General features: G+C 35.9%; 1 protein-coding gene across 2 annotated transcripts in view; it reads left to right on the forward strand.

Moving 5' to 3' along the window:
• The window catches only part of MAGI2 (membrane associated guanylate kinase, WW and PDZ domain containing 2), a 1,487,205-nt gene that overhangs the window by 1,328,023 nt on the left and 133,556 nt on the right, over positions 1–25,626 (forward strand). For both annotated transcript variants that reach the window (XM_049783101.1, XM_049783109.1), the window contains 2 exons: positions 13,885–13,916; positions 19,569–19,758. In XM_049783101.1, the coding sequence (XP_049639058.1) occupies positions 13,885–13,916; positions 19,569–19,758 (222 nt within the window). The remainder of the gene's footprint in view (positions 1–13,884; positions 13,917–19,568; positions 19,759–25,626) is intronic.

A 25,626-nucleotide genomic window follows, 5' to 3' on the forward strand; every position in this document is an offset into this window, starting at 1 on the left:
CTTTAGAGGAAGAGGAGGAGGACGAGGAGGAAGAACTTGAATTGCACCAAGAAGTCCTACCACAGAGCAAACAAATTATTTTTTTCCTTTTTATTATTTCAACTATTGAAAAGTATATTTAAAGTGTGATCCTAGGATGCTATTTGCACTTTTCTCTGCACCAGACATGCCTAAATGATTTATCAAGGAAGCCAGATCTTTAATGAAGATTAAATTCAAAGCTTACCTGGCTAAGTTAACCAACACAAGAATTGATTTGTGTCCATGAGTACATCCACACACACACACATATATATATATAAATATATAAAAGCAGAAAAAATGATCATTGTTTTGTACAACATCAGATTGTCACTAAGAATTCTCATTTAAAATGAGAGTAGGGTGAAGTATGGTGAAGAGAAAGTTTAGAGCATAACTTTGCATGTACCTGACCTGGGTTTGATTCCCAATCCCATATGGTCCCCAGCATTATTGGGACATCCTTGGAGACCCCCCAGCACTGCCAGAGTGACCTAGCTATTCCTTGTACTGCAGACTCATACTCAGGTACCCAGACCTCCTGAGAACTGCTTTAAAAACTCTTCCCCATAAAGGGAATTTTCAATTTTAAATTTATAACTAAGATTGTATCAGATCAAAAATCTCTTATTCAGGGTTCAAAGCAGTGGCACAGGCAGTAGGGCATTGACCTTACACGTGCTAACCTAGGATGGACTGCAGTTTGATCCCCTAGTGTCCCATATGGTCCCCCAAACCAGGGGTGATTTCTGAGCGCATAGTCAGGAGTAACCTCTCAGCGTCAATGGATGTGGCCCCAAAACAAAAACAAAACAACAACAACAACAACAAATAAAAACTCTCATTCACATTTCCCAACCCTGATATTCCTGTTGAATATCTCTTTACCACTTTCTCTTTTGTTGGTTACCTGCTATGACACTTAATTCCTTTTTCCACATGAGGCATTCTCTCCCATGCTCCACAATTTTGTTGTGTTAATTTAGGATTAATCTGAAACATTACATTTCTAATACTTATGACTCTAATGAGCACCATGGAAACTGAAATAGTTCTCTATAAGATTACTCACATTGGGGCTGGAGAGATAGTACAGCAGTAGGGCATTTGCCTTGATCCAGGACAGAAAGTGGTTCGAATCCCGGCATTCCCTATAGTCCCCCGTGCCTGCCAGGAACGATTTCTGAGCTCATAGCCAGGAATAACCTCTGAACGCTTCAGATGTGACCCTAAACTAAAAACAAACAAACAAGAAGACTGGTTCAAACTACAAAATGTAGTTGAAGCTGCTTTTAAACCCAAATTCAAAGATAGTGGATTCAAATATACCTGGATTCACTCTACATCACTCAAAAGTGACTCTTCATTGTATTCATTTGGAGGGGGGAGTGGATAGGTACATCCAGCTGTTCTCAGTGATTACTCCTGGCTCTGTGCTCAGAGATAATTTCTGGTGGTGATTACGGACTATATAGTGCCAGGGATAGAACAGGGTCCGATGCTTGTTTCACAGCAATCATCTTACCCACTTTACTATCACTCCAGCCTCTTTGCTCTATTTCTCAGCACAGCTGAAAACACCATCATTCATCCAGATCCCCAGACATCATTACAAAGTTCATCTTCCCTTTTCTACAACTTTCCCAACCCTGCATATCACTATACTTTATCAGTTATGTTCTCCAAAGTAACTTACGACTCTTGTACTCTTGACTTTACCCTTTTCACCTTTCACTAGCATTATTAATTCGCTCAAAAACGTGTCTATTATTTATCCATTATGTAGAAAATTGTCAAACTTTGTACTAAGTACTGGGAATATGCAGTAAATAAAATTAATATGATCCCTCTTTTTATGTTCGATGGTTTCCATTTATATACTCTAGTTGGGGAAAGTGTACATTAAAATTATAGAGATGTAATTCATAAAGGTGTCTTTAGAAATATAATTATAGACAACAATGAGTGTCATGTGAAGAAAAAATAAGATTCAATTAAAATTATTATAGAATTAATATAGATATTTTATTTTTAAATGAAAATTCAGGAATATCTTCCATTAGGTGATATTTAAGCTGACACATAAAGGAATCAGAAATAGCTAAGTGAAGAGTGATAAAGAATGAGCAAATCAGAAAATTTATACAAAATCCCTGCATATTAAAACCAAGGAATTCTATTGAGGGAAGGAGAGTGAACCATGAAGAGACTAGAGAGTTAAGTAGAAAAGTTGATGAAGGATCTTCTCACTTAGGGTTTTTTTGTTTGGTTTTTTTTTTAAGACTCTAAAATCTACTGGGGCATTTTAACTATTACAGAGGCAATGATATTAGCAAGATTTTTGTCAGCTCAGTGTAGGCAAGAAAGAGAGTGTACATGGAATTACAGTGTGGCCCTAAAGAGGGAGAAGTTTGAAGATTTAAAACAGAATTTAAAGGTACACTACAGAATTAGTGATAAGAAAGTAGGGGGAGGGATAATGTTAAGAATGTCTACTGGGGGGCCGGGCGGTGGCGCTCGAGGTAAGGTGCCTGCCTTACCTGCGCTAGCCTAGGAGACGGACCGCGGTTCGATCCCCCGGCGTCCCATATGGTCCCCCAAGCCAGGAGCGACTTCTGAGCGCATAGCCAGGAGTAACCCCTGAGCGTCACCGGGTGTGGCCCAAAAACCAAAAAAAAAAAAAAAAAAAAAAAAAAGAATGTCTACTGGGAACATGTGTTCCTTGGGTCCATGTATTTGTGCTGCACACATGTTTTCTGAGCACATGTTGCCCATTTTTCTCCTCCTGAGATATGTACTTTCCTACTTTCATGCTGGGGTGTGTGCTGGGGCTCTTTCTGCCTTTGGGGATGCCCATGTTCTTTCTTGAGTAGATTATCCTCTCCCTTTCTTATTCTCTCCCTCCCTTTCTCAGTACTTCAGAATAAAAACTTTTTTACAAAAAAAATTACTTCCTGATTCCTATTCTAAGTAAAATTTATCAAAATGGAGTACATGGAAGCATTTGGTAGAAAAAGCCAAATATTTCACCTTTTTGTGTTAAATTTATGGCACTGTGAAACAACCAGAAGCTGAATAAATTTTATTTAATGTTAATGTACTGAAACAGACATTTAACCAATCCTAAGTTATTTAAATTTGTGTCTGATTGGTTTTCTCAAGGACAAGCCCTGGGCTTCAGTAAATTCACCCTGAATGAATATGTGAAGTTAGGGGAGAAGAAGGGAATAAAGTGGAAGGAGGTATTGCAAATAAGAAAAAAAGTCATTTCCTGAAGATAAGGAAAAATAGTACATACTACTTATATCATTAGAAACAAACTATAACTCAGAATTAGAAACTTTCTCTTTACAAGTGTTGATAGCCTTTCACATGTTCTTGGCTAACTTTTCGTAACATGTCATAAAATTCAGCAACACTTTTCTCTGCATTGTCCTTGACCTTATTAAGAACATAAATTTTAAAAATCACTTTGTAGTTTGTGAATATTTTGCTCCAGTCTCAACCCATTCTGAGTTTTAGGTTTCTCTGATATAATTTCTCCTCTTCCAAACCATCCCTTTATTCCTACCTAAGGCTATTCACCTTACCAATTTATTCCGAGTACAGTCTTCACATAGCTGTTTATCAGAATTCAACAAGAGTAGGTTTATCTTTTCCAGATACTTAACAGATTTCTTGAAATAGTCAGATTTCTTTCACTCACCATTGTGAACAAAGCCAGGGAGAAAAAAAAATTGAGAACAGCTTTTCAGTGTCTATAAGAAAAAAATGTTTTATATAAAAGAAGCAGAAAAGAATGTTTTCTCTTTTATTGATTTAGCATAGTTAACACTATGGAATTTCAAGGCTGTATACAATTCTCCATCCACATTCCTCCCATCTTGCTACCCTTTCACTCCTGAAACCTCTATGGTTTACATGAAGCCTGGGAATTAATTTTGTTGGGTTTATTTGATTTTATAGCTTATTATTCCACCTGTGTGTAAAATGATGTAGAAAGAATATTTTTATATTTACTATTTTATTGAAATAACATTTCTTTGCAACTTTATATAATTTTCACATGTGCATCATTATGAATAACAAAAATGAATAGGAACTTTCTTAGTGTTAGAAAATAAATCTTGGCAGTGGAATTTTGGGGTTTTTACCTGTTTTTATTGAGATAGCATGGTTTACAACTATTATTGCTCTGTTTTTATAGTGCTACTAAACAATTTCACCACTAGAATGTCAATAACCTCCCCAACTCACCCCATCCACCATTCCATTTCCCTTCTCCCCACAGTAAGTTTGCTTTAAGTTAGGGTAGAATATAATCTTTAATCAAAGTGACAAGAAAAATTGCATACTAAGGTGGTAGACACAATTGCCCTGGGCAACTGTAATTCAGAATCCCAGGGAAAGTTTAAGGGGGAACAAAATAATCTGACATCAGCTCTGTCTTCCAAAATATGGTGTTCTTAGCTAAAAGCTTAAGAAAATGAGTTTCTGAACTGCATAATGACACATTGACATTGAAAATAAATTATCATCATCCTCAGAGGAATATTATATTTTTAAACTTGATTGATTGATTGATTGATTGATTGGTTCCTTAGGCCACACCCCAGTGGTGCTCAGGGGTTACTCCTGGCTCTGCACTTATAAATAGCCTCTGGTTGGGTCCATAGAGGATACTGGGAATCAAACTGGGTCCCTTCCAGATTGGCTGCATGCAAGGCAAACACCCTACCACTGTGCTATATCTCCACCCGAGAAGGAATATTTTTAAAGCACTGCATAGAAAATTTCAACACTAAACCACAGAGTCTTCAAACCAAAGATGGCAGAGAATTTGAAATTTTCTTGCAAATGGAATATTCTGTCTGGCGGTAAGAAATTTGGATCCACCAGTACTGTCTTCCTGCTTGCTTAAAGGGAAGCCATAATTAAGACTAAGTTTCTTCCTTTCTTTTTAAAATGAATTATTTAATTGAACTACTGTAAGATACAAAGTTACAAAATTATTTATAATTGAGTTTCAGTTATACAATGTATACAACACTTCACCAGTACATATTTCCTGCCACCATTGTCCCCAATTTCCCTCCTCACCACCTCTTGCCCTCTACCCAGTTTCTGTCTGTTTCTCTGTGTGTGTGTCTCTCTCAGATACTGTGATTTGCAATATTGCCATTGAAGGGGTATCATGCCTATCATTTATCTCGTTTCCTCATTTAGTTCTTATCCAAAGTGATAATTTCCAACTATCACTGTCATAATGGTTTCACATAGTTTAAACAAATTATCTTAAGAAATTTCAGGGTTTAACCCATTTAATGAAAATAATGAGAAATGCATGAATTAGTCAAAATAAGGGGAAAAGGTGAATAACATTGAACTAGTTTTATTGAAATAAGCTTATTACCCTATTGGCTTACATTTGCCAGAGGTTGAATTTTTTTATGAAAAATATTCCAGCCTATGGGAAAGTGGGAGAATGTTTAAATTAAATATTAATTTCATTTAGTGGTGTTGTTCTATCTCAAATTAGCCCTCAATGGAAATCTTTAAAACACTGGGGTCTTCCATACTTTTTTAAAACTCGATTTCCCATATATTGGAAGAATTTATCACCGTCCCTAAAATATTTTTAGAAATATAGTAGGGCTATAAGTTGCCTTATTGCCTACAATTCTTCATGAGAGAATCATTTAAGAGTTCAAAGGTCGGTGCAGCAGTGCAGATGAGTTTCCATCCACCTCCCCCCAATAGGATGCCATAGGAATTAAAAAAAAAAAAAACACTTTTTCTTTTCATACTCGGACAATTAGCACATAATTTTGTTTTTTTGTTCTCCGTTTTCTCTTTTATTGTTTCACTTTTATTGCTTTATTTTATCTTATCCTTGTAAAAAGAAAGATAGATAACATGAAACTTATTCTATGTATGATACACAATTGTGTAGTTAAATAATATTAAATACAATCAAGTTGTTGGTCTTCCTTCTTTTTTAGAAATTTTATTTTAGTCACTATGGTTTACAAAACTTACTTAGTAGGACTTTGTACAAAAACATTTCAGCATCACACTCCCCACTTTCTTCCACCATTGTACTATTGTCCACCATACCTACCTTATGGTAAGGATGCTGTTGAAGACCATTTCTCCGTTTCTGTTGCCTTTAGGAATTTATCATGTTTCTACCTACCCTGCATATGCAATCATTCTGGGTCAGTGTTTTTCCTTCTAACTTTGCTCAGCATACTACCCAGATCTACCCATATAGCAAATTTCATGATTTTATCATTTCTTATACTCAGGTAGTATTTCATTGTGTATATATCCCAGTGTTTTGATCCGGTTTTGGACACTTGGACTGTTTCTTAGTTTTATTGTGAATAAGTACAAATGCTTTTTTGAATAGATTTTTTGAAACCTTTACATAGATGTCAAGAAGTGGAATTTCTGAGGACTGAGTGATAGCACAGCAGTAGAGCATTTACCTTCTATGCAGACAACAACAGGGTCCCTCAAGCCTGCCAGGAGTGATTTCTGAGCACAGATCCAGGAGTAACCCCTGAGCACTGCCAGGTGTGCCCCCCCCCAAAAAAAAAAGAAAAAAGAAGAAGTAGAATTTCTAGATCATATAGAAGCTCAGATCTTAATTTTTAGAGGTTTCCATATTGTTTTCCCAAAAGACTGGGCCAGTTGACATTCCCACTAGCAGTGAATAAGGGTCATTTTTCCCCACATTCATGCCATCCTATTTTTTATTACTATTTTGGATATTAGCCATTCTCACTGATGTGGAATAATATTTTACATTGTTATGATTTGCAGTTCCTTAATAAGAGATCATAAGCTTTTATTCATATATAGATGGCCATCTGTATGTCTCCTTTGAGGAAGTTTCTATCCATTTGCTTCCATCCATTTTTGGATGAAATTGGTGTTTTATTTTTTTTTCTTGTAACATTCTCCCACTGCTTCATGTGTCTTAGATATAAACCTTTTATATCCAGATCATTGGTAAGCAAATATTCTCTCCCAGTCTATGGAGTGTCTTTCTTAGTTTCTTTGCAGTGCAGAAGCCCCTTAGTATGACATAGTCCCATTTGTTTATTTTTGTAAAATATAACATAGCTTTAATAACTCCAGGCACAGACATCTTCTGTGTAATGGGTTTTTGTTTCAAAATGGCTACTAGTCCTTTTCTATTGGTTAAAGAAAAAAGGAAAAACAGAAAGTGTTTCCGCTGAAGCTCTATCACTTTAATAACTGTGGAATCCTTTTTCAAATACAGGAAATTGTAACAATAATCTTGAAAACTAGATTTCTATGATGTAGCAAAGACATCAGTTGAAAAAGAAATCAATTGAGAATGGGAGTTCAGAGGAATATTGAAAGATTCTGTTCTATTTAGAAAAATTTCTAGAATACTTGAAAATTTGCCTTGGTGTTTTCTTCCCATAAGATTGTTTATATATCTAGAATTTATTATAGTGGCTTAGGTAACATAGGTACAATAGTAGGAATGTTTATGCTTTTGGTGTACAAAATCGCTGCACCTTTGCTACCACAAAGTGCCCAAGAACCTCCACCACTATCCTAGCATCACTTCTAATCTGGCTTTTCCTTCTCACCTCCTCCTCCTCACCTTCCACACCATTTGGAAACTTCAGTTCTATATCCAAAGTCCAAGGGCTCATTATCATTGTAAACTGTTAATTACAATATTATTTTTGCTTCATATACCACAAATGAGTGAAATCATGAGACATTTTTCCTTCTCCTTCTGACTTACTCTGATCTGCTTAATAAAATATTCACTTGCTTCATCCACATTATAACAAAAAGCAATATTTCTTTTTTTTAATATTCTTATTTAAACACCTTGATTATGAATATAATTGTAGTTGGGTTTCAGTCATGTAAAGAACATCTCCCTTCACCTTTTCTTATAACTGCATAGTATTCTGTGTCTATAGCCACAATTTCTTTATCTACTCATCTTTTATTGGATTTGGGCTGTTTTCATATACTCTATTTGATGTCTTCATTATATTTGGATACTTTATTCAAATGTTGATCATTTTAAGAAATCAAATTATTCTTGTTGTCCTGTGAAAATAAATACTAAATATAGCTTACCAAACAGCTCAACAATGTGAGCTGAAAACTTTTCCTTTGGAATTGCTGTAATTATACAGTGTTCTTTCATTGGGAACTCATGTACTCAACAAGTTCTGTCAAGAGGTGTTCTGCAGAACATTTCTCTTTGGATAAGGCAAGGTTATTTACCAGTCATTAACTAATTATAAAATGGTTCTATTGAACTTTAATGTTAGCAACACAAAGGTCTGCATATCTCAAGGTGGACCTTAGTTTATGAATAAACATGAACTAATGCTATTTAACCATCTCTATAGCAAATGAAATATCCTGAGGTTTGTTGAAAACAATATTCCTGACAAGTGAAATGTTAAGTATACTTGATTTTGAATGAATATTACCTGCATTAGAGATTTCTACTATGTGGTCATTTTAAGTGGTAATCTAAGATATTTGTGTTCCCTTATCAAGAGTGGTCAGATTTAGCAAATAAAAATACAGAACTTACAGTTTAACTAAACTTTAGCTAACAATCGCAAAGATTTCATTTAAGTATGTCCTATGTAATATATTTCCCATGCAATATAAAGGACATACTTATACTATATATTCATATAGTATTTCACATTAACCAGACCAGATTTGCTACTCAGCACCACCCTCCCTCTGGAGTATCACAGAGTACACACTAGAGGCCCCTGGGCACCACAAGAGTGGCCTTGATTATCCCAGCACCACAAAGCTTGAGAATTTCAATATTTTGGGGTCCTATCAGTATGGCTACTAGATCTCTGAGCACTACTTAGGAGTGTTACCTCAAGAAAAGTAAACTTGGGCCGGAGCTGTGGTGCATTGGTAGGGCATTTGTCTTGCACGCAGCCAACCTAGCACAGACCGTAGTTTGATCTGCCAGCATCCCAGATGGTCCCCCAAGCCAGGAGTGATGTCTGAGCACATAGCCAGGAGTAACCCCTGAGTGTCACTGGGTATGGCCCAAAAATAAATAAATAGTAAATAAATAAAACTTTATGTAGATTCATGGCATCATTATCCATAAAACCCAAAAAGTATAAGCAACCATAATATTTACTAATAAACAGATAAGTACAAAACTACATGATAATTTATAATATACACAATGGAATATAGTTTGGCCTTCAAAAAAATTTTGACACATTCTACAACATCAATGAATCTTACTTATTCTTTGAGAAATAATCACCAAAAAAAATAAGGCACTATATTATTTCAATTACATGCAGTATCAAGAATAGTCGGGAACATATAAATATAAAGTAGAATTATTGTTTCTAATGGCAGGATGAAATGAGAAATTTCTCTTTAAGGGAGAAATGTGACCAGTGTTACAAGCTGAATATCTGGAGAATAAACCTTTTTATATATCATAAGTATGATTGTAGTTGGGTTTCAGTCATAAACAGAACACCCACCTTTCACCAGTGCAACCTCTTTTTGTTGTTTTGTTTTGTTTGGGTACCACATCCAGAGGTGTTCAGAACTTAATCTTTCTCTGTGCTCAGGGATCACTCCTCAAAGGGCTCAGGGGACTCTATAAGTTGTCAGAGTTTGAAATTAGGTCGGCCACATGCAATGCAAATACCTTGTCTACTGTACTCTCTTTGGCCCCAAGCAGCATCTTTTTTTATCAGTTATTCAGCAAGGGCAATTATTGCTTTAGAGACCAAAGTCTCTGACTTGCAGCTCAGCATTAGACATATTCCAGACACCACTATAATGGAAACAGTGGTGAAGTCCTGCTCTGTGCTGTGTCTGAGGTCAGATTAAAAGAAACTATATTCCAAGAAAAGAAAGCCAAAATGCCTATGGGGAAAGATGCTCCAATTATACAGCTCTACCCCCATGGATCCTAACAATGGCGCTCTAATGTCATTTTAGTTCTGGCACTATTACTGCCAAGGGGTCACACAGTTACCCACTTTCCAGAAGAGGAACAGTATCTTAAGATAATACCCCATATGAGTGGGAGCTCCATAGAGGAACCATTTTTCATACATTTTATGTAGAACTGCTACGTTCTGTATACATTTATCTAACAAATGCAAAACTGTAAATATGCATAGTCTGTTCTGGCACTCCAAAAAGAAGGTAACACCAAACAAGTAGAAGAAATAATTGAATATTCTGGCATTGCTAGATTATATCAGTAACATTTTTTTCTCCAAAAAGAAAAAAGTTCCTGAAACTGTTACCTTATCTGAAAACAATGGTTAGTTGGCCAATAGGCTACAATTTTCCAAGTACATAGAATATAGTATATGGATATATTATAGTAGCACAGAATACAATATAATGCCAGGTTATATTTTTTACAGAATAAACCAAGGTCTACGTGTATTAGTCTCCAGTATTTACTCTCAGCTATCCCCGAAAATATATGCTAAAATCCTTAGAGTTAAGTCATAATAAAATCCAAGAATTTTTTTTATTAATCAGAGTGGGAGATAAGAACATATAGAGAAATGTGGGGAAGAGTGTTGTATATTGTATGACTGAAATTCAACCATGAACAACCTGTAACTGGGAGAGAAATAAACCAACTGTATTATGAACAACCTTTTAACCATAATGTCTAAATAAATTTTAAAAAAAGTAAAAAAAGAAAGAAAAAGAAACAAACAAAAAAAAGAAAGTTATATAAGAAGCAAGCAAAATATGGGGCTGTAGTGAAAGCACAGCAGTAGAGTGTTTGCCTTGCAGGCAGTGACCCAGGATGGACCAGGGTTCAATCTCCTAAATTCCATATGGTCCCCTAAACCTGCCAGGAGTCATTTCTGAGTACAGAGCCAGGAGTAAGCCCTGGGCACTGCTGGATGTGGCCCCAAAACAAGCAAAACAAAACAAAACAAAAAAAGAAACAAGCAAAATATATACATATTTCTAGGTAAAATTGTTATTGTTCTTGAGTATTAAATTTAATTCTGGGTTCCAAAGAGAAATATGGTGGTTCACAAACTTTCATCCTTTCATAAAATCATCAGTTTACAGTCATTTACAGTATTGAGGCACAGTTAGTAGTTATACTTAAATTTAAGTTATATTTAAATTATTAAACATGCGATCTAATTTTCTATAGACATTTTCTATATATGGGTTATAGATTGCATCTACTATTTTGTACAAGCTTCAGATTTATTCATTTATTTTTAACTTTTTAAATGTTATCTTTTAAATTTATTTTAACACTATATGGTTTACAAAGCTGTTCATGATGCAGTTATTTGGGGCATTTAATGTTCCAGTTCCAATCCCACCACTAGTGTGACCTTCCCTCCACCCTTGTCCCCAATTTTCCACCCACCACCCTTGCTAGTCCCCTTAGCAACCACAAAATAAAAATGTTATATTGCTTGTTACAACAAAATAGCTAATGGAGTTATCAAAGCATTCTTCAGTAAAAGAAATTTGAGAAAATTATTATATCTCTCAATGAGGATCATTAAAGTCATTGTCTGAGAGTTTACTAAATTGTTTCTTGCTAGCTGAGCCTTTTGTGTTACTGTTTCCATTATTGAGTTTAGTTGGCTTCAATGCTACATCTGATTTAGTGTGCTTCTGCGTTACTGGGCTGTTAGTGTTCTGGAATTTGGAAATGTTTCGTGGCAGAATACACAGCCACGTGCTCCAAGAATTACAAGATCTGTAGAACTATGACGAGTCTCAGCCCACCCTACATTTCAAGGGTGCTCAGTGTTTTCAGCATGAAGACCAATATACTCCTGAGTTTCAGTAGCTTGACTTGTGTCTCTTCTGAGATTAGTCACTAGGCTGTAACACTGGGCCACTATCAGGGGTCTCAAGCTCAATTTACCTGGGGGGCCGCAAGAGGCAAAGTTGGGGTGATCCTTGAGTGCAAAGTTAGTAGTAAGCCTTGAACATTGGGGGGTGTGACCCAAACAACTAAAACAAAACAAAATAAAAAAAAAAAGATTCCTCTAGGGCCGAGCCACAAAATGTCGTACGGAAGGCCGCAAACGGTCCGCGGGCCACGAGTTTGAGACCCCTGAATGGAGGCTGTGCGATGTGGGTGTGGTTGCAGGGAGGTGGGAGAAAGCTGCTCACCCCTATTCCAAAACAAAATAAAAAAAAAAGATTCCTCTAGGGCCGAGCCACAAAATGTCGTATGGAAGGCCGCAAACGGGCCACGAGTTTGAGACCCCTGAATGGAGGCTGTGCGATGTGGGTGTGGTTGCAGGGAGGTGGGAGAAAGCTGCTCACCCCTATTCCAAAAAGATCCTGGAATTTCCAGCCCACAAACCACAGTACCTAAAAATTTAGGTGGTTCATTTTCTCTGCAGCTGAGTCGTGCGACAATGAAGTTGAATTGTTTGATGGCAGTAACTGTAAGGGATGGGTGCAGTTTCCTGGGTTTGGTAGGACTGGGACTGGGCTCAGCAACCGCCTGAGTGTGGCACAGAATTTTCATATCAGTTACCTGTGGATTTCACTGACTTGGCTTGTATTTCTTTCAATGCAAGAGTCATAGGTTTGTTTCTTGTTTTGTTTTGTTTTGTTTTTTCAAGAGTTTTTTCAAGAATTTTCTATCATGCAGCTGTGAAGCAGATCCATTGTTGAGTCTTAGATTAAAACGTGATAAAGAGTATGTAGAGATGTTTAGTATTTCACTTATGCTATGACTAAAATAAAAATGAATAAAATTTATAGAAAAAGGAAATTAGGATATGAAAGGAATTAATTTTGTTTCTAGAGTGTGTTTTGTTTCACTGGAGCCAGTATATTGCAACTCTTTCCCTCTCTCACCCCATTATTATTAAACTTTTTTTTAAATATCTGAGTAGTGCCCAGACTCACTCCTGGCTCTGTGCTCTGGATTATTGCTCTTTGCAATATTCAGGGGACTATATAGAATGCAATGATTTGAACCAGGGTTGACTACAAGCAAGGCTAGCTCCTTAATCTTTGTACAATCTCTTCCGCCCTTCTGTATACTTTTTATTTTTAGTGATTCCAAATAATGAAACAAGAAAAGAGAAAAAAAATCATCTATCCTTTAAAGTCTTTTAACAGTCGTATCACAACAGAATTAGTACAATGATCATACCATTTTAAATAACAGAAAGTTCAAAATATTTCTTAAATGATTTGATGAAGCATGATTTATTCAATAAGAAAACATTTTAAACTTCTCCATGCAAAACATTGTGCTGATACCAAAATAGAAGATTAATAAACTTGGTGTCTGCCCCAGAGACGGTGGAAATGAAAGAGCAGTCAAATAAAAAGCTACAACAGAATTTGATTAATAATGTAATTTCATTCATTTAGAACTGATGTAGGCTTGTTGATTGATTTTAACCATAGAATGTAGAATTTTTCCCACTTAGAGAAAGTATTTACCTTTAGGAATTAAAATATCTACCAATATGTTTATTTTCTCTAGCTAAAATGGTTCCAACATAAATTCCTAAGAATGTCACAGTCTTAGTCTTATAAAAGCAATTGATATTTTTCTGTAGTTATTCACCTTCTCTGCAATTCAAAATTCTCTGTTGCCAAATAGGAAATATTCCTAGAATCTTTGCTTTAATTTCTATGAGATAATTGGGGCTTCTTGAAGAAACTGTACATCCAGGAAGAATTTTGTGTTTCTGTTTTTATTTTTTTTATTAACTAGTTGAATGATAGCTTGCAATTATCATACCATCCAGACATGGAAGAGGGCTATGTTTACAAGGTTCAAATATTCTTTTTTTTTTATTACAGGTTTCTTTTCTCCATGGAAAACTCCAAAGCCTGTAAGTTGGAATTATATTGCTTTTTTCCTTATTGTTAATTATATTGCAATCCCATTAACTAAGAGTTTATTGGGTTCCTTCAAAATCTCCTCAAGATTTTGAATCTTCCTTCATCTGAGAATCTGTGATGTTAAAAGAACAAATGTCCCTTTTTCTTATACTTGCATTCTTAATGCAAAACCTCATCTTACTTTCACACAAATATAATTCTATCTTTGTATAAATATATATTATGGATTGAGTATTGACATTACTCAGCATAGTGTACTAAAAAAGTTTTTAAAGACCTTTTGACTTTTCCTTGTTAGAAATACTAGTCTTTATAATGTGAAATTTTAGAGCAATGAAAATAATAGATCTACAACTTAATATGGTCCATTTGATTTCAGTTTTATCTGTATTTTTATCTTTACATTTAACCTTCTACAGAGCTAAGTGTGCTTTTGCATATGTGTGTGGTGTGTATGTGTGTGTGTGTTTTCCATCAAACTTGGCCATCAGTCAAAGTGTATTTCTAAATCATCTTTAAATACTGCTCATTTTTGCCATGGCTGTTTATGAGGCCAGGTTAACCAAGTTGGTTTCAAAGATAAACACTGTCTTATTTGTCATTAAGTTAAAGTAGTAATCACCCAAGTCCCAAGAACTAGGACAGGCTTTCTGAGATTCTATATTATATATGTTAGACAACTCCTACCTAACTGTAAAGTTTAAACTAGAAAAAAAATAGTAAAGAAATTCAAGTTTTTAAATAATATATATGTACATATATTATATATGTGTCTATATATTATATATACGTAAAAAAACAAGCAACCGTCAAAGATTCACAACTTCCACAGATTTCTTTCCATTCCTCTCTTTTAAGCAGCTAAGCCAAAAATAGCCCCTACTCTGGCTAAGGAATTACTGGGTTAACTTTGTACTGTCCTTATTTCTTTTACTGTGGGTTCATTTTACTAGTTTATTTTCTCATTTTGTAGATAATGTAATTTTGCTTACTTTTAAAAGGCGATAACTGCCTTAATTAAATGAAATATCTTAAAAATGGCTGCAGGACATATGAAAGTAAATTATTGAGCTCCATTGGCCCAAGTTCCAATTTTCTCTCAGGGAAAGCTGAGGGACCCAGAGCTGTTGATGCAAGATAGAGGCTGTTAGAGCTATGGGACATTCTCACTAAACATATCCTTGTTTATGAATGGGCTCCTATAATTCACAGAGACTATTATATGAAAAAAACTAGTCCTGTTTTCACTTAACATTTAGTTATGCATGTGATTTTTGAAAGGGGGTGTTTTAAAATGCTTAGAAATGAAATACATTTTATCTTGATCAAAATCTAAGTAGTTTTATTTTACTGCGAAAGTTGAATCTGTTCTCTGTGATTATATGCACTTTATCAAATTTAACAAGGAATCTTGTGACCTCATCATGTTACAATTATACAAACTAGTGATTTCTCTGTATGTACCACATTTATACCAATTATGTCATTTGATATAATGGCAGCATTTGCTATCATTATAGTAATTACATCCAAACTCAATAATTCCAAAAATGGTTTCAAAGAACTCAATTTATAATTGATCCTGCACCCATTTATTGATCTAAAAGCTTAAGCTTGGACTGCCAGGTTCTATGTTGAGAAAAGTATAATAATGTTAGGTTATCTTGTATCTTGTATCTTTCAGAAAGTTTTAGATTGAGAATGATATGAAACAGTATGGTATAATAACTTAGGATATATGTGTTTAAAATGTGCTGTTAATACTGTTTCTCCATGTGGCACTTAAAAATATAAACAATTAAAAAAAGAATATAAACAATTATAATTCTAAAAATAAAGACACTTCTTGTGGCCAGAGAAATTGAACAATGGTTAAGGTGCTTGCTTTTCATGCAGATGACCCAGGTACAATCCCCAGCTCTCTATATAATACCCTGAGGATCACCAGAAACTCTTAAGCCCTAAGCATTGCTGAGTGTGGTCCATATGCAAAAAAAAATATGTGCAACCCCTGAAAGCTCCTCAAAACCCTCTAAAATAATCACTATGAGAAGTGTACATCTTTATTTTAAGTTTATTTAAACATATATAATTTTATGCCACCATAAATAGATTTATGTACTCTCTCCTTTAAAGAGGACTATTCTATTCTTAGGATAGAAAATGTTATACTCAATGAGATCTCTCTTTCTCTAGTCCTGTGTCACTTCCTGTAATACTCATACCAAGTCACCTAAGAAAGTAGGAAGAAATTTACAGAGTAAATCATCTAAAAGGTGTTGTCATATTGGCACACCAGTTCCACAAAACAGGGTGACCACCAGTTCCGAGGCATATGGTTATCTCCATCATTTGAGTCAGAGCTGATGAAAAACTCAGTTTAGGGTTGAGAGAGGATGTAAGGCAGGGAGTCTTCTTTTTCAGACATACCACCATCATAATGATTTCCTATTCCACAGTCATTTATGAAACCCTGACAGAGAGAGAGAGTGACTGGAGGTTGATGAATGTCAAAACAAGATTATGCTTTACTAACTATTGACTGTATCCTCAGCTGATTCCCCCATCTCTGTGCTACAGGAATTATAGAATTTGTCAGTCTGTCACAGGGACTTTCCCAAACAGTGCCCAAAGCATTATGTGTTCTGTACTCTTAAGAATTTTTTTAAATACTAATATTTCACCTGAAGTGACTATAGATAAAAATATATACATATACAGTATGTGTATATGCATATTATATATATGACCTAAGGGAGCATCAAATAACTCACTGGCAATGTGAGAAAGAAACAGAAATTTGATGGAACCCTATAACAATTCTATAAGAATTCTATAGCTCTTCAGAGTATGATTCTATTGTGTTACCTTATGAAACAGAAAAAGAACATCATCAACTCTAACCACATGAAGCCTAATGTCAGTTAAAGTTAAAAATAAGAAACAATATGCCTCTAGCCACAAATATGACTTCCAATCATGGAAAATATGTTGAGAATAAATGACCAAAGAAATTCTTGAATTTTGAATTTTTCTATTAAATGAATTATGAATTTTGCTGTCAAATGAAACAAATATTTAAATATTTTTATCAACCTGGAGCAAAATACCCACTGAGCACAGAATCAACTAAAATTCTAAATAAATTTTCCCATTATGCCCCTCAATATACAAAATGCATAACCCCTGTATAGTTTTAGATTATTACTTTTGACCTAATATTATCATTGACAGCTATTAGATTTCTGTGTTCCTAAAGATTATGTTTAAAATTTAAAAAATGTATCTAAATGAAGGTTTTACCATTCATCTGTATTATCTCTCAAACCTCTCGTCAAGTAAAATCTTTGTCAGTGGAAATTTTATTTACTAATTTCCATTTATTTTTATTAATTTTATATGTAAAATTAAAAAGAAGTCTGTTGGCTTAGTTCCCTTGGACTGTTATAACTAAACACTTTACATTAAGTGAATTGCACACAACAGAAATTTATCATGGTTCTGGAGACTGGAGAAATCTAAAATCAAGAAATAAGTATATTTGGTATTGAGTGAGAGCCCACTTTATAGTTAGTCATCCTTTAAGGAATAATCTTCCAGCAGAAGGGATTCAAAATAGTCTTTGGTATTTCCATTACAAAAGAACTAATTCTATTCATGAGGACTCCACCCTTGTGACCTAATAACCTCCATTCAAATCTCACTTCCCAATAATATAACTTGTCTTAAAAGTTTAATATATCTGGGCCCGGAGAGATAGTACAGTGGTGTTTGCCTTGCAAGCAGCCTATCCAGGACCAAAGGTGGTTGGTTCGAATCCCGGTGTCCCATATGGTCCCCTGTGCCTGCCAGGAGCTATTTCTGAGCAGACAGCCAGGAGTAACCCCTGAGCACCACCGGGTGTGGCCCAAAAACCAAAAAAAAAAAAAAAAAAAAAGTTTAATATATCTAAAGGATGGGGAGGCACAACAATATATTATGAAATAATAATATTAAACTAAGGTTTAGGATCCCATGTCTTTTCTAGAATCTGGATCTTCCAAAGCTTGCCATGCCTGAAGTAGGTGAGAGAGTCAGAGGCATGATATACATGTTGTGCAACAAACATGGTGTCTCACAAACTCTCTGTGTTTAAAATATTCCTTTAGTAGGTCAGTATGGTGGCAGAGAACTGACTAAAATATTACCAACTGAAAATAAGAGAACAGTTCTATAGGGAACAAAAAGATTATAACCCTGTCAAGCACAAAATAATGTGTATCAAAATTGGATACTAAAAAAATTGTAGAATAGGTGCCAGGAACATAGCTCATTGTTTGAATGTATGCCTTGCATAAACCCTGATCCAGTAACAGGTCCAAAATTAAAAGAACCCTTGATCATATTTTGTTGCTAAGTTCATTCATTCAAATTCAAATTCACAAGCTCTTACTAAGTTAGTAACCCAATGAGAAAGATTATGTCCCCTGCAGTTCTATTCTCAACATGATCTATGTGAGGAGATATAGACAATCATAGATTCATAATTATAATGGGATGTGTTGAATCACATGGAGATTGAGGGCATAGTAGGAGTACCAGGAGTGACACAGTGCAAGTAAAACGAAAAATAAAGAAAGCATGCTAATGTGTAAGTTTATATCTCCTTGATATTAGAGGAATGCCATGAGAGAATATGAAAAAGGTAAGCAGGACCTGAATTATGAGGAACCATCCTTTACTACGATTTCAGCACTCTGAGCTCTGAGCTCCAAGCTCACTTAATATAGAATTTGAACTGTGGGAAACCTAACCTAACTTTTATATACAATGTGTATATTCAAAACAGAGAAGGAAAGTAGAGTTTGTGTCAGAAATCAAGCAATGTAAGTAAGTGGGCTCCAACATACTTTCTTTCTTCTTTATAAAGGAATATTAGTCTCTGCTTTACTCCGTTCCTAGACCAGGCAATAGTTAAAGAGGATCATACATGAAAGAGCATAATAAACTGGGAAGTGTTCTATAGACCTTTTATAATGTAGAATGATAGCTAGCAGCAGCATTTTAGGAAATAAATTGTCCTATCAGCAGCAAATGAGTCTTCCCAGAAAACTGGCTGAACAATTCATAAATCCTAAATGGTGTATAATTACTTATGAATTATAAGGTATGTGACTGAATATTTAAGAATAAGAAGTTATTGAGGTATTCATAGGTGTCAAACAAATATATGTAGACTACTTTATCTTATGTTTTGGCACAAAGGTAATATACTGGGGCCATGTAGACAAGGAATATTACCCTTAAATCCTAGGCACTTACATATAAATTATCTCAAGATACATATTATTTTACTTATATATATTGCAGGTGGAAATAAACTCAGATACAGTGATTTTCAAAATTATCAGCTATTGGTAGACAAAATCCATGAGCTTGTATACAAGTCAGGTACAAATTGTGGGATAATGGTCTTTAGTTCCTTATTTATAAAAATAGATTCTTTTATCTCAAGGCCACTTATACCAATGTTTTCAATGTTTTATGGAAGAAAAGTTTACCAGTCAAGAAAGTTTCCCTTTAATGTAAAGGTTGTGCTTTGTGCCAAGGTAATTTGCAAGGAAAAATTTAGCATTGGTCATTTTTCTCTGCTGTCTTTCCAGATAATGGACCGATGGGAGAATCAAGGCAGTCCTCAAACAAGTTTATCTGCTCCTGTTATCCCACAGAACCTACCCTTCCCAACTGCCCTTCACAGGAGTTCGTTTCCTGACTCAACTGAGGCCTTTGATCCAAGGAAGCCTGACCCTTATGAGCTCTATGAGAAATCGAGAGCCATTTATGAAAGTAGGCGTAAGTGAAAGCTACATGAAACAAGGGTACATTAATAATAATTAAAGAAGTCATGACAGTAGGCTGAAATGTTCTGACATGATATTTATACTTGGAGGTTCACAGTGTATCTCAAAAGTAGGGACTAGAGAGATAACACAGTGGGTACAGTGCCCGCCATACCTCTGGCCAACCTTGGATTGAGTACTGCCATCAGTGATCCTTGTGCACAGAGCCAGGAATAAGCCCTGAGAATTCAGGTGTGACCTAAAAAACAGATAAACAAAAAATGTATCAAAATTGGGGCCAGGCGGTGGCACTAGAGGTAAGGTGCCTGCCTTGCCTGCGCTAGCCTAGGACAGACCACGGTTCGATCCCCCGGCGTTCCATATGGTCCCCCAAGCCAGGAGCTACTTCTGAGCGCATAGCCAGGAGTAACCCCTGAGCATCACCGGGTGTGGCCCAAAAACCAAAAAAAAAAAAATGTATAAAAATTAAAGCCAACTGATCTCAGCTTTTGTAAGAAAAAAAGTGTAAAACAAATTTAAAAAACAATGTCAACAACTGGAAAGATATAGTAGAGGTTAAGGTGCTTGCTTTGTAGCAGTAGACCCTGAATCTACCCTTGGCACAATATATGACCTCCTAAACATAGCCAGGAGTAATGATTGAGCACAGAGCCAAGCACAAATCCTGAGCACCTCTGGGTATGGCCCAAAGTCCTCTACCCACCAAAAAAATTTTAATAAAATTAAAATTGACTCTTTGTTAAAAGAAATAGCTTATACGTTTTAGATTTAATTTTTAACTTTTTATTCTTTATAGTTGTTTTGTTGTTCTAGGCCTTTGAGAAAAGCTAGAAGCACATTTTTGGAGGACATAAGTAACTAAGGAAGCTGCTAGTTTTAAGTCATGAAATAAGAAATGTCTGGATTTTTATACTTAATTCTACCTTGAGTGTGATACTTAGATTATTTTTAGACACTTAAATAATTTTGGCCCCTGTGTAAAAGTTAGCCAGGCCCTTAAAGCCTTCCATTATGAACATCGTCTCAAAAGTAGCACAGACCAAGGTGCCAATCATTTCTATGCAAATTTTCTGATTCTTGTTGATTGCAAGGCACCCATTTAAAAATTCAGTTATAAAAGATAGTGTGTGTTCTTGTCATTCCTTGTGAAGGCCTTCTAAAATTATTTCTTGCATTTTATAAATATTAGAAAACAGCCATTTTAATATTGCATATACATTCATGGTGCCTCTTTCTATCATCTTCTGAATGTTAGAAAACATGAATCTTAATGATACTAATATGTAATCCAGGAAAGAAATATATATATGTTAATATATAAGCCTAAGTAAATGATTAAGAAGCCTACTCTGGTGAGAAGGACATGGTCTATGGTGCTCCTATTTTACAGTCTGCTGAATTTCCTTTGTCTCCAAGTTCTCTAGTGTCTTATCCAGCTTTATCATCTAAAGCATGAAGTTTTTAAATTGACTGTGGTCTCTGAAGATCTCAAATCTGCTTACTCTTTGATGGGCTTAGGGGCGAGAATTATGCAACCAGCTGGTCAGGGGTAAAGCATATAATATACCTTTCCCCCATTCTCTGCATCTCTTTGTAAAAGTCATCCAAGTTGATAAAATAGTTAGAACAGCAGGCCACTGGGAAATCATTTTTATTAAAACAAATCCCCCACCTCCTTTTTCCAAACAATCAGTTATGTCAGGATACTGTATTCATTCTTCCTTTTCTAGATGAACAACTGAAATGTCTTTATAGGATTGTGTAGTTAGAATGTCTTTGCTGTGACAGAGTAAGAACAAAGTGGGCATTTCTGTCTATATAAGAGAGGGAATTTAGCGTATTAACGTTCATTAAACTGGAAAAATGAAAAGATTTCCGCATAGCTCTTAATACCTTTTCTGCTTCAATAGCCAAGTATTTATTGACTTATTCACTTTACTGTCAGCACAGTTAGAGTTACCAAAAATGAGTTATATATCCTGTTTTCACAAAGTTAACTGGGGAAATGAGAGTAAGTGGAGCAAGTGGAGATCAAGATGCAAAAGCACTAAGATGGAAAATGAAAAGGACATTATAGGATTAGAATATCCTCAGATCCTTACTTTCTTGAAGCATCTGATCATATTTAGGTAGCATCAGGAAACATGTCCTCTTGTTTTATCCCTTTATTAGTCATTCTCCCATTATTTTGCCATTGCATGGTCAATGAAAGACTTGATGTTCAGCACAAAGGAAATGTTTGCGTTTTAAAAGGCCTTCTCTGTATGCTGTCTGCTACTTTTGGATTTTTAAGCAGGCCTTATGTGGGACCTTTTCAACCCTAAGAGACTTTTCATTTCTTCATCATCTCCCTGTAACGCAGGCTACTTCTGTTTATTACCTTTCTGCTCTTCACCTATAACAAATAGCAGAAACCAATCTGCCTTGACCTCTGTAACTCTTTTTCAGTCTTCCTCTGGGAGCTCTTCACCCCCTCTGTTTCTGCAGCCACACACCATCATCCAGATGCCCCAGCTGGCCCTGCTCTGTCCCCATCAGCTGCCCCCATGTCCCATGGCTGCCGTTGCTCTAATCATGTCCTCGCTTCTTGTTTTCACCAGCTCTCACTAATGTTTCTAAGGTCATGGTAATGTTTTCAGGGTCACAACTCTTAGGAAGCCAAAAGAGAATAAACTCATTTTCTTTCCCATCCTTCACTTTGCCATCATGTTATTTCATAACACTAAATGGAGTGTGAATGAAACACAGAAATCATGTCAAGGTGAGAAAAGCTTTACCCTGAAGATCTGAAGATTAAGGAAACCAAAAAAGCCCCGTGCTACTTTCCCCAGGCTCTGGATAGCAGATCAGTTTTGTCTGCTATGGGCGTACCTGTGTCTTGAAAGAACAAAGCAATCATTTACTGTCTCTGCATTTCCTGTTTCTAAGAATTGAAATGTTTCTCATTCTCTCATTTAAGATTTTAGAACAATTCAAAAAAATATTTTTAACAAAATGGGGGGTAAGTCTCATGTGTCATTTATCTTTTTTAATAGTTTTTTCTTAATGCAACAGTCATCAAATGTATGCAAGCAAAAAGTCCATATTAATTTTTATTATGAACCACTTTTTTGCTTATCATCAGAATCGCATGCATAATAATTAGACTAGACACCATTTAGACTTGCGTTCTTAAACTTTCTTTTGGATTAAAAATCAGTGAGACCAGAGAAAATGTGGAAGGCAATCCTAACTAAGCCTATCTAAAATAAGTTCTTAACATTTACTCAGGTCTAAAGGACATTTTCTTGCAATCCATGCTACAGCGAGACTTTTTTCCTTTTTGCATTCTCATTAAAAACTAAGTTGCAGTAACCCAATAAAAGAATGTTTCACTATCCACAAGTTTCCACAGTACAGAGCTACAGAATGTTTGTAATAGCAAAACTGTCAAAAAATATTTGGATTCAAGTCACCAGCCTCCTGTAAATGATAGAAATTTATCAAGTGATGTAAATGCTGCTGTGCCTCATTTGGCTCATAATTAGATTATGCTGACATTTTAATGTGCATGCACAGGACATCTTAATAAAGATGTATTCCTGGGGTGAAAATACTGTGATTTATAAACAAATGGAGATAACCATTAAATATTAGAGCCACATGAAACCAAGCATGACGTGGTACTCTGTTGATGTAATGGCAGTTGGACTTGGACATGCCCCTTGGAAACGCCCCCTATCATGCTAGGTATAAAAAGAAAAAATTTAGACAGTTGGGGGGTGGGGCCTAGGATAGTAACCAGAGCAGCTTCTGCAGGTCCCCAGCGGTGTCGGATAAAGCATTAGCGAGATGCTGCCTGCTTTGTATCTATCTATCCCTCTATCTCTTTTTTCTCAAACCCAGGTCTATAGGCATCCCTCAGCCCCCTCTGGCCGGTAAATTTCTCTCTCTCTCTCTCTCTCTCTCTCTCTCTCTCTCTCTCTCTCTCTCTCTCTCTCTCTCTCTCTCTCTCTCTCTCTGTGTGTGTGTCTCTGTCTCTCTGTCTCTGTCTGTCTGTCTGTCTCTCTGTCTGTCTGTCTCTCTGTCTGTCTGTCTCTCTGTCTGTCTGTCTCTCTGTCTGTCTGTCTGTCTGTCTGTCTGTCTGTCTCTCTCTCTCTCTCTCTCTCTCTCTCTCTCTCTCTCTCTCTCTCTCTCGTCCCCCTCAGGTGGCCACTAAAGCACTAAAGTACTCTTATAAGAAATAAGGAAGAGTCTCCCTGGAAGCAGGCAGAATGGGTTCCAGCCATAGGCAAAGGGTTCAGAGGAGGCACCTCCTGGTTCTCCATCAATCAACAAAGCACACTAAGCTCTCATTCTGTGTCTGGAACCCTGGAGGGCAGCCGACAAGAGAAAACTCACAAGGAATACTCTCAACTTAGACAAAGTTTACCATGATATTAGGTCATGTACAAAAAAATAAATAAACACACCTTGTCCTTTAGCATGGGAAATTGTGAGGTAAATATAGAAAATAGTTTAAATATATTGAGACATTTAAACAATAGTTTATCATCCAGTGTGCAAACTTGATATTTAATTAAGAGAATGTCATCTGTCAAATACCTCTTAATTAACAAAAATCTAATTAATCCTTATTGGAAAACTGTGCAAAGCAAATTTTTTAAATTTGATTCCCTTATAAGCCTAAAAATTCTGTGCACCTAAATGAAGGACCAGGCCCCAAAAATATATTGCCAGTGGAATTTTAGCCAATAAAGGTTCTTGTTAAATTTAAGCAATGACCTGTCATTACCAGCAATTTTTAGAAATGAGCAAAAATCTCTCTACAGCCACCCAACCAAAGATTTGCTGATGAACGTCACAGTTTCCTTTTTTATAACAGCCTCTGTTGATAATTGGCTTCTTGCTTTCCCTGTTACTTTCTCCTTTTAAAAAAAGGAAACATGGGGTTGGTGATTTGGCGCTAGAGGTAAGGTGTCTGCCTTGCAAGCACTAGCCAAGGAAGGACCGCGGTTCAATCCCCCAGCGTCCCATATGGTCCCCCCAAGTCAGGGGCAATTTCTGAGCGCTTAGCCAGAATTAACCCCTGAGCATCAAATGGGTGTGGCCCAAAAAAATACCAAAAAAAAAAAAGGAAACAAAGGTAAATATCCAACTTTGCAGAGTGGGATCCTGAGTGTGTTTTACATCTCCCTTGCTGTCCTTTTCCCAAGAATCTCATGAAACAGAAAGAACTTTTATTTTCTTTGTAGTCATAAGAGAAAGAAATTGAATTTTCTCTGTACTGTATATGCTAGCCTATCCTGTGTTGACCTATGCACACATTTCTAGTACTGGTTCACTGCTCTTCTCCACACCGCCCTATACTATATCTACTCCTCTTTTTCATTTTTTCTATGTATATAGTTGTAGCAATGTTTTAACATATTTTAATAGAATGAAAAAGTATTTTATGATGGCCTACTTATCCATGAGACTCTCCCAATGACTACAGACTCATTTTCCTGAGACAGTCATGCTCCACGATGGCCTGGCATCATTATTTTTTGTTGTTTTTATTTTTAGGATCCTACCTGGCAGTGCTCTGTACTTAGTAATTGTTCCTGGCACTGACCTGGGAACCACATGGGATGTGGAGGATTGAACCCTGGTTAGTTGCATACAAGCAAACACCCTACCCACTGTACTAGCTCTAGTACACTGCTCTAGCCCCTAAGAGCTTAGCCCCTAGTCCCTAAGAGCTCCCCTTTTATGCTTCAGAATGCCCTATTATAATGAGAAATGATGTGGTCTCTCTTGACAATTTAATCTATAAAAAATATACATGATTACTATCCAAGAAAAGTATACAAATATTCCAGCCATAGATTAAAAAATG

This window comes from Suncus etruscus, chromosome 1, assembly GCF_024139225.1.
Source record: "Suncus etruscus isolate mSunEtr1 chromosome 1, mSunEtr1.pri.cur, whole genome shotgun sequence".
Classification (NCBI taxonomy): domain Eukaryota; kingdom Metazoa; phylum Chordata; class Mammalia; order Eulipotyphla; family Soricidae; genus Suncus; species Suncus etruscus.